The sequence below is a fragment of the Chrysochloris asiatica genome, unplaced genomic scaffold (assembly GCF_000296735.1).
Source record: "Chrysochloris asiatica unplaced genomic scaffold, ChrAsi1.0 scaffold00057, whole genome shotgun sequence".
Taxonomy (NCBI): Eukaryota; Metazoa; Chordata; class Mammalia; order Afrosoricida; family Chrysochloridae; genus Chrysochloris; species Chrysochloris asiatica.
Genome location: NW_006408575.1, coordinates 4,810,253 through 4,820,028, shown reverse-complemented (window position 1 = coordinate 4,820,028; position 9,776 = coordinate 4,810,253). Strand labels below are relative to the sequence as shown.

Sequence of the window (9,776 nt, the reverse complement as noted above, 5' to 3'; positions counted from 1 at the left end):
TTGAACGTGCATGTGAAATGACTCTGTTGAATAGACGATGTGGCAAATCATTTGCAAATCAGCCATGACTCTGCCTATGAAATAACCCACAACCGACTTGGATTCCAAAAAGTCTGTGTGAGGTGGGTACTGAAATAACTTATGTAAGAGCATAAACAGAAGCATTTGGACATCTGCAAACAAAATTTGGACCGATACTTAATGAAAGGTAAAAGTTTCCTTTAAAAAAAATGTTACTGGTGATGAGACGTGGATTCATCACTATGATCCTGAGACTAAATGGGAGTATGGAATGGAAACATCTTCAATTGCCGACCAAGAAAAACCAAAAGTTAACCATCAGCTTGAAAATTGATGCTTATAGTTTTCTGGGATTCTCAAGGGCCAGTATTAGAACACTGTTAGGAAAAAGGTTCAACAATCCAAAAGGTGCTTGTTACAGTAAGATGCCCACTGAAGAACTGAAGCTTAAACATTGAATTAAATGCAGAGGACTGCTATCCAAGGGCTTTGTGATCTTGCATGATAATGCATGTTCACACACCTCTGCCCACACTGTTGCTACTCTGCAAAAACTTCATTTTGAGATGTTAATTAGAGCATCATCCTCTCTATAGTCCTGATCTTGCTCCATTGGACTTTCACCTGTTTGGTCCCCTGAAAGCAGCCCTTAGAGGATGAAGATTCACCTCTGATAAAGAAGTGAAAACAGAGGTGCAGTCATGCTCACAGCTCAGCCTAAAACATTTTTTTATAAGGGAATATGAAAGCTTATTGACAGATGGACAAGGTGTATTGAAAAGCAAGGAGATTATGTCAAAAATTATGCATTTGTCTTTTACAAAAGTTTATTAAAATAAAGTCTACAGTCAGAGTGTGGATAATTTTGACTCACCCTTGTATATCAGTAAATTTAATTTGCTAATTTTTGCTTTGGATACTTATGTCTATGTTCATGAAAAATACTGATCTTTATTTTTCTTTTCTTATACTATTTGACTAATTTTTGTATCAGGGTAAAGTTTGCCACATAGAATGCAATGGGAAATGTTTCTTCCTTGTCTGGTATCTAGAATAGATTGGTGTTACACATTTTTAAAGTAGCCACTAAAATTTACCTGTGAAATTATGTGGACCTGGACATTTCTTTTCCAAATGGTGCTTAACTACAAATTATATTTTTTTAAATAGTTATAGAAATTTTTAGGTTATGTATTGTATCTTAGGTTAATTTAGATCATTTGTGGTTTTTGAAGAACTGGTACATTTCACCTAACTTGTGGAATTTATGTGTATATACTTATTCATAGCATTCTCTTAATATAGTTTTAAATGTCTGATGCAACAATAGTGATAGCCCCTTGTCTACTCTTAATATTGGTAAATGTGTCTTCTTTATCTTTTTTTTTTCTTTGCCAGTCTTTCTCTTGCTAGAGGTTTACCAATTTTATTACTTTTTTTTTTTCAGAAAACCAGATTTTTGTTTCATTGACTTCTTATTTTTTCATTTTAACTTCATTAATTTCTGTCATTTTTATTCTTTTTCTTCTGCTTGCTTGTTTTGTGATTAACTCTTATCTTTTAATTTCTTGAACTAGAAGTGTATTAATTTGAGACCTTTCTTCTTTTCTCTTGTAAGTATTTATTGCTGTAAATTTCCTTCTAGTGCAGCTTTAGTTGCATCGTACAGGTTGATATTTTGTATTTTATTTTTGTTCAGTTGAAAGTATTCTAATGTCCCAACTTGAGACTTCTTGTTTGATCCCCTAAATGTTTAACAATGTGTTTTAGGAGGCTTTTCCTGTTATCTTTCTATTAGTGATTTGTAGTTTGAGTCCATTACGGTCAGATAACATAGTTTGTATTTTGATCCTTTTAAATTTATAAAGGTTTTTTTTTAGGACCCAGGACAAGGTCTCTCATGGTGAATGTTTCATGTGCACTTGAAAAGAATACACATTCTGTTGCTGTGAGTGGAGTATTCTATAAATAAATTAATTCCATCTAGTTGGTTGATAGTGATGATCTGTTCTTCTATTCCATCTCAGCAGGAAACAGACCTGCCTTGATAGGCAAATTAACACATTAAATAACTATTTTTAAAAATTAAGACTTATTTTTATATAGCTGGTCTTATCAGCTTTTGACAGGGCTAACCCATCTATGATTCTGAACATTCTTAGAAATGTGTATGTAGTAAACTTTTATTTCCTGCCCTTGTTTTTCTATTTTCTCCTGCCCATTGATTCATTACTTCCCTATTGTCTTCTTCCAGTTGAGACAAGGTTGGAATTTTCCAAAAGGAACTTTGTTGGGAACGTGGAAAGATAAATATAACTGTATTGATTTGGAGAATGATAACATGTCCAGTTCTGTACACCACTGCCTAGCCTAGAAGGAACCTACGTATCCTTTTCATATTGTAATCCTCAAGAAACATCGAGAAAACAGACAATGCTTACTGACACCATTTCACAGTTGAGGTCACAGGACATTTTTTTTAAGCAAGTGAAGAAATTTATTAAAGCATAATTGTTCTCACAGAGAGGAGAATGGGCTATTCCTCATGAGTGAGGAGCGTGCCCAGTGAGTTCTTGGTTTCACTTTTATGGGGTTTTTTAAAGTTTTTATTGTGAATTGAGTGATAGTTTACATGGGAGAACATCAGCTTTACATTCATCCTATCATATTTCGTTTCATTGCTATGATTACAATCCCCTCAATGCATCATCATTCAACAGCATTTGCTTCCATTCCCCCTGTGTTGTTGTTGTTGTTTTTTCTGAAAGTACACCAAAGCACTCAGAAATATATAATGATTCAAACAACCAAAGGGTGCACCCTACAAGCCTGCCCCCACCCCTGCCATCAGCACACAGCCCCTCTCTCTCCCTGAGTACAGAGTCCTCATCTGTTCCATCACTTCATGTCATCATCTCTGCTTCCATCTCTGGTGTCACTGCTTCCCTGGATAGGGGCCCGCAATCCGCTCCTCTCCCTTGATTGTCCCAGGGACCTCCACTCCTGGACTGCAAGATCAACCACTCTCCTTTTGTTACAGTACGTCTACCTTTACATATGCAACACTCACAATCAGTCCTGATAGCAGTTATTCACCATTGAGCCACAAGAGTCTTATCCCCATCTCTTTTCACCAGCCCAATCCAGAAAGGTTGGACACCACTCAATGGAGATTCTACCTTCCCCGGCACCTTCTGAAACTAGGCTCCCTCTTAAAAGCTTGTAAGCCAGTCACTTTGTGCCTTTGCAGCCCCCCCCACCCCCACCCCATTTTGAGTAGCCAATGTCTAAGTTGCCCATCCCTGTCAACCCTGTATACAGAGGGGGTGGGACTGATCCTGGCTGTAAAGATTCGTTCCCTCTTTTGAGCTACTACATCCATAAGTATAGGTCAAGTTCATCAAATAGTAGTGGATTATTCTCTTTTCCTCTTCTTTCTTCCTCTAGTCGAGTTCTGATCATCCAACCATTGAAGCCAGGTCAAGTGGGTACTATCTGCAAGTTTGGGTGTTCTTGTGCATCTCCCTTCACTTGATATCAGCTGGGCGCTTCACTCTTCAGTCTAGTCCTTTGTGAGGCCACAGGACTTTTAAATGCTTGAAGTGACCTCAAGGTCTTTCAGTCTTGAAGAAGCAAAGCCAGGACTGAGTAGATTGGCACCATATCCAATGTACTTCCCACAGTTTCCTATTATGGTTAGATAATTAATGATTTAATGATTTTGTGATTTGTCTTACAATTTACTTTTCCTAATGCATTTTTTTTTTTTTTCATGGCTTGCTGTGGTCTGAGATGAACAAACTTACAAGGGAATATTGAATCCTAGCCTTAGCAAGTGTGGGTAGCTCTCACAGTCTGGTAGCGTTCTCAATTCATCCAAGGTTCTAATTTACTCCCATTTCTATGAGCTATTATTAACTACCTATAATATTTCTGCATAGCCCCAAACCCAGGAAATGGAAAGATGACTAAGATCATCCCCAGATTCCTGGCCCCTTTGGGCCCCAGGTGATCATGTGGGTCTCTGTAGTCCCTGTGGGGCCTGCCTTCTAGATGCAGAAGACTTTAGGAAATTGTCTAGTGCCTGAGCTCACAGGGGTCTCCTTTCCCTATAGTTCTCCAGGCCTCACATGAGCAGGAGAAAGAAGCCCTCATCAACTCCTTCCAGGAGACCAAGACAGCCCTGCAGGTAAGAGGAGCTGCTCTTTGTTTGTCTCAGGTGAGGGGAATGGAAGACCCATAGAAAACAACTTGGAGCCCCCAAGGAACCAAAGATGTCAGAAGTAATTGTCTTCCATGTATGGCAGCCAGGCTATTAGCTCAAGAAGACTCTGTCTAAAGTAGACTTGGTCCATTTTTCCAAAGACCATTGAGACAATCTTGGAGATTATATGGACTAGGTGTCACCGTGTGATTCAGCTGGTGGGTGGATGCACAGGGTCATATGGAAGCATGTGGGAAGGTATCTAACCCAATTTGACCGGTCAGGGAAGATTTTCTAGAGGGAGTGATAGCTAAGAACCTAAAGGACGAATTGGAAGTCTTCAGGTGAAGAAAAGAAAGACTACTCTAGGCAAGATAAAACAGCACATGCAAAAGCATCGAAGAAATGGGGGCAATATGGAATACCTGAGCAACTGAAAGAAGTTCAAGTAGCCTTGGGGTAGAGGGTATGAGTGGGTGAGAGGTAGAGAGAGCAGAGGCTGGGGAGGGAGGGAGAGTCCAGCATGTGGGAGCCTTGTTAAGAGATGGTCCTCTGTCATAGAGACAACCACCAAGGTTTAGGTGAAAGAAATTCTTGGCTAGGAAAAGTATGGAGACACTGCACTGTGAGGAGTAATGTGATATCTGAGCTCTGTTTAATTGAAGAAAATGTGTAGAAAAAAAGGAGCAGTAGGAGACAAGACAGGGAAAGTTCATTGAGCCTGGTTTTGAGACTGAATACCAGACTAAAATTGATCTTGACTCCCAGGACATTTTCTCTAAGAAAGATTCAATAGCTTTCTCTAAGACTATTGAAGACTTTACAGCAAGAGAGTGGGGCTGAGATGCTTCTTCTATCAGTGATAGAAGTAAAGCAAGCTTGTGTTATTGTGTAGAGTAGACAAAAGACAAACTGTAAGAACCTAAAAATGTTGACTATCTGGGTTGTGTGGAGTTCATGGATCACCCTGATGAGCCAGATTTTGAGTGTTTCCTTCCTGCTCCATTCTCCAGGAGACCATAGATGAACTAACCTCACAGCTGCAGATCTTCCAAGCCAAGATGAAGAGGGTAGAAGAGTCCATTCTGAGCCGAAACTATAAGAAGCACATCCAGGTAAGTGGCAGTACACTTGGGGGCCATTCCTCCTTGAGTCTCCAGGCTATCCAGGGAGGCCAGGGTCTAGGCAACAAGAAATGACAGTAAGTTGAGACCAAGCATACTTATTGCCATTGCGTCCATTTTGCCCCTGCTCCATAGTGTTTTCTTGGCTGTAGTCTTCATAGAAGCAGACTGACAGGTTTTTCTTCCATGACACCAGTGTATAGGTTTGAATCACCAACCTTTAGGTGAATAGTCAAGTATAAAGCATTTACACTCCCCAGAAACCTTGAGACAAAACATAGCACGTTTCCAAAGCTAGAGCTCAGACCTCACACTCTTAACCTCCTGGAAGCAGCAGGGTCCAAGGGGAAAGTAAGGCTCAGAAAGAGGCCTAGAGCATGGTAATGAAGTGTTTGGCCCCTGGATTCAGAGAGAACTAGGTGTAAGTAGCAAGCCTACCACTTACCACAAATGACTTCGCCTATCTCAATCTCTGTTTCCTCTTCTGGGGTGGCACTAATATATGCCATGAAGGGTGTTAGGGGGAAATGAAATAAAGCATATTAAGCACTCATGTGTCAACCAAGTTCTGGCATTCTATTTTCAAAAAAAAAAAAAAGCAAACCATCAACCATTGAAACCCCTATGGAGTCATTCTACTTTGACACACATGGGGTTGCCATGAGTTGGAATCAACTCAACAACAACTGACTTGGTTATTTTTTTATGTGCCAAGAGAGGGAGGTGAGTTGATGGCAGATTGAGGAGGAAGTAGGCCATGCCCTGTCTACTTGTGGATCTAACATCATCTCTGTATGTTCCATCTCTGTATGTTCCTGTCTAGGATTATGGGAGCCCCAGCCCATTCTGGGAGCAAGAGCTGGAGAGTTTGCACTTTGTCATTGAGATGAAGAATGAGCGTATTCATGAGCTGGACAAGCGGCTGCTCCTCATGGAAACAGTGGTCTGTGGCTGGGAGCGACTGGGTGGATGCAGCCTCCATTTTTCTCCTTGGGCATTGATTCTTCTAAAGCAAGAAGAGGGAAGGGATGTGCTTTGAAGAGGTTCAACACTGGTCCACACTAGCTTTGATCTGTTGCCTGTACTGGCACTTGACCAACGAGCACATGTCCACTCTGGCCATTCTGGGGAAAGCAAGGGTTCCTTGCTTTTCTTGGCTACTCATGTTGCTGGAACTCGGTGGCAATAGAGCAATGAGTCTGGTTAACTAGGAGGGACTGGCCGATGTCACATGGGCTGAGAGAAGGCAAGGCAGAAGGGTCAGATAAATAGAGGGGCTGCTGTCAGCAAGGTCGAGGCCACCAATGCTCCTGTCGCCAGCAGGACAGAAGCCTCAGGAAACTAGTGTTGAATCATAGCAGCAATTATGTTGCTCTCTAATCTTAAAGGCCTCCTTCAAAGTAAACTCTGTGTTTACAACCAGTATTGTAATCTGACCATCTCAAACATTCTCTTGAAATTTTTGTTCAACTGTGTTTTGTAGAAGAGAGTAAGAAACAAAAGTAATTTTATTTAAATGGATTATACTCTCTGATTTGGAGGGAACAAAAAGATATCCATTCTTTTATGAACTGATGGTTATATTAGACAGTAGTGGGCATGTACTTTAATATTCTGGCTTGACAAAATTAAAAGCTGACAGCCCTATGTGAGCATCTTAATTTTATTTTCTTAAGTAAACTTATTGCTCCGTGAACTGCAGCGTGTGGTCTAGAATGTGTTCCCAGTTACTCCAGATCACAGAATGTGATGCCCACACTGTGCTGTGTTGAGCGTAGCTGCTCACTAAACTCATCCCAATTTGTTACAGAAAGAGAAAAACCTAACATTGGAGGAGAAAATCACCATCCTGCAGCAGGAGAATGAGGACCTCCAAGTCCGAGGCCGGAACCAGGTGGTTGTGTCGAGGTAGCCACCCCCAGCCTCCTTTCCTTGTGCCCCCACCCTTTTGGCTATTATCTCCATTTGGGAGGGGCTCAGAGGAGCCTGGGGAATTGATGGATGGATGTTCCAGAGCCTGCCTGAGAATGTGGCTCCTCTTCCTTTTGGAATCAGGAACCCTAAGGAACCTAGTGTTTGCTTGCTCCCATCCCCTGCATCTTGTTAGGGCACCACCCAGGAAAGCCCAGTATAGAGAAAAGGAAACAGGAAACTTACAGCTCACAAGGCCTGAAAAGAATGAATCAGTTCCTAGAGCTTAGTAAATGAGAGTTATTATCATGTGTCAGATATATTTTATTAGATACTTTACATATTATCTCTCCTAATCCTTACCCTAAGAGATTATTATTATTCCTCCCACTTTACAAATTTAAAAAAATGCCATTGAGTCAATTCTGATTCACGGTGACTTCCTATGTGTCAGAGTAGAATTGTGCTCTGTTGTAGTCTCAGTGGCTGTGACCTTTCAGAAGGAGATTGCCAGGTCTTTCTTTCAAGCTGCTTTGGGTGATTTCGAGCCACCAACCACTCAGTTAGCAGCCAAGCATTTAACTATTTACTAACAATCAGCAAAATCCAAGGTTATACAGTGAAGAGTAAAGTCGAGATTTGAACCCAGAGCTGTCTGTCTGAGGCCCATGTTCACTGGTCAACAGATTAAATTGCCTCATGCATACAGGCAAAGGATGGGGCTGTGGGGAACCTGGAGTCAGCTGATGCCCATCCTTAGGAAGGCTTCCTGGAGGAAGGGGTTTATCACCGGGCTGCTGCTGCTCCCATTAAGCAGCCCTGGTCTGTGTGCATTCTACAGGCAGCTCTCAGAGGACCTGCTGCTTGCCCGTGAGGCCCTGGAGAAGGAGTTGCAGTTCCGGCGACAGCTCCAGCAGGAGAAGGAGGAGCTGCTGTACCGAGTCCTTGAAGCCGATGCCTCCTCCGCCTTCCCCCTGGCCTCTGTCACCCCCACCGAAGTCTCTTTCCTGGCTGCCACCTAGGGCTGGCTAAGCCACCTGTGGCCACAGCTCCCTCTCGAGGACTTTCCTGAGAAGACCTCTCCAGTTCCTTTCCTAGAGAGGACCACCTAGCAGGAGTGGGGCAGGGAAGCCAGGGTATGCAATAGAGAGCCCTGGGGGGCTCTGGCCTCGTGGTCCCAGAAACGTTGGCCCAGAACCTTTCATGGGATATGGGAAGTTACAAATGTCCAAGAAGGAAACAAAGTATTAGAGCTTCCCAACATTCCTTGGCCAGCTTTCTAGCCCTGTCCTGGGAGAGCACTTCAGGCAGCAGAATGCACATTAGAAGTATTTTTTAATTGTGGAGGGCAGGGCTTGAGATGGGCATGTTGTGAGGGGATGGGGGTCTTCCCTCAGATAGTCTGTGGTGGATGTAAGGAGGAGATGAACTAGTGTCTTGGTGGGCAGGCTAGGGAACTGAAAAGAACACATAGTATCTTATTTATTTAGCCTCTGTGTTTTCCTGGTAGAGGGAGGAGGTGGGTCTTTGCTGAGCCCCTCTGCCAGCAGCAGGAGTCTTTGAAGGATAAATACTGTAGTCTGGTGACTCACCAGTGTCTCAAACTTGCTCTACAGGGACTTGAACCCCACTAGCCCTAGTCCTGCCCCAGCCTTAGAACTGGGACCTGGGGTGAGGGTGAAGGTAGGCCCTCAAAATAAGGTCAGGCCTTGGAGTGAAGCTGTGAGGGTGGAGAGAGATGGAAGAGGTGGATGAAAAGGTGCTTTCTGTGCTGTGGGCACCACCCCCCTTTGACTCTGGTATCCAAATCACTGAAGGTCACACAGGCACCTACCCATTTCTGCCCATTGCCTCACACTCAGATGCCCAGGGAGGGAGCTAGGAAGGGGCAGGGGAGACTCGAGGGATTCAGATCATATGGTCATGGGTGGTGACAGTCCAGCACCCTGCAAGTTGATGGCCCAGCAGGTGTAGATGCCAGCCTCCCCAGCCCGGGCCTCCTCCACATAGAGGATGCTGTTTGCCTCCAGCTGTACCTGGCCTTCCTGGTGCCCTACACTGGCCCACTCACTGATGTAGGGAGGTCGTCCCAGCTACGGGGAACAAAAACAGAAATTGTCTTTCAGTTGCCCTGGCTGCCATCTCTGACTCAGGCACCAGGGAACAGATCAAAACCCCTCCCACTGCCATCAAGTTGGTTTCAGCTCATATCAACTCTATAAAATTCAAAACTCACTGCCGAATCAATTCTGACTCATGATGACCCAATAAGACAGACTAGAACTGCTCCATAGGGTTCCAAGACTGAAAATGTTTACAGAAGCAGACAGCCTCATCTTTCTTCTGCAGAGTGGCTGGTGGATTTGAACCACCAACTTTGTAGTCAGCAGCCAAACACTATCCCACTGTGCCACCAGGGCTCCATTAGCCTTTCAACAGATGGAAAGGGACAGTGGTGCTTCAGCTGAAAGATGGCACCTTAAAGTCCATGTTCTTTATGGAAAACTAAGGGTCTC

The 9,776-nt window shown here is 43.3% G+C and overlaps 1 protein-coding gene across 1 annotated transcript in view; it reads left to right on the top strand.

The window, feature by feature from the left end:
* CCDC69 (coiled-coil domain containing 69) overlaps positions 1 to 8,282 on the top strand; it is a 56,868-nt gene extending 48,586 nt beyond the window's left edge. Inside the window, 5 exon segments of the mRNA XM_006863947.1 lie at positions 4,137 to 4,210; positions 5,239 to 5,340; positions 6,173 to 6,292; positions 7,160 to 7,257; positions 8,102 to 8,282. Of these exon segments, the coding sequence (XP_006864009.1) occupies positions 4,137 to 4,210; positions 5,239 to 5,340; positions 6,173 to 6,292; positions 7,160 to 7,257; positions 8,102 to 8,282 (575 nt within the window).
* The last annotated feature ends 1,494 nt before the right edge of the window (positions 8,283 to 9,776 follow it).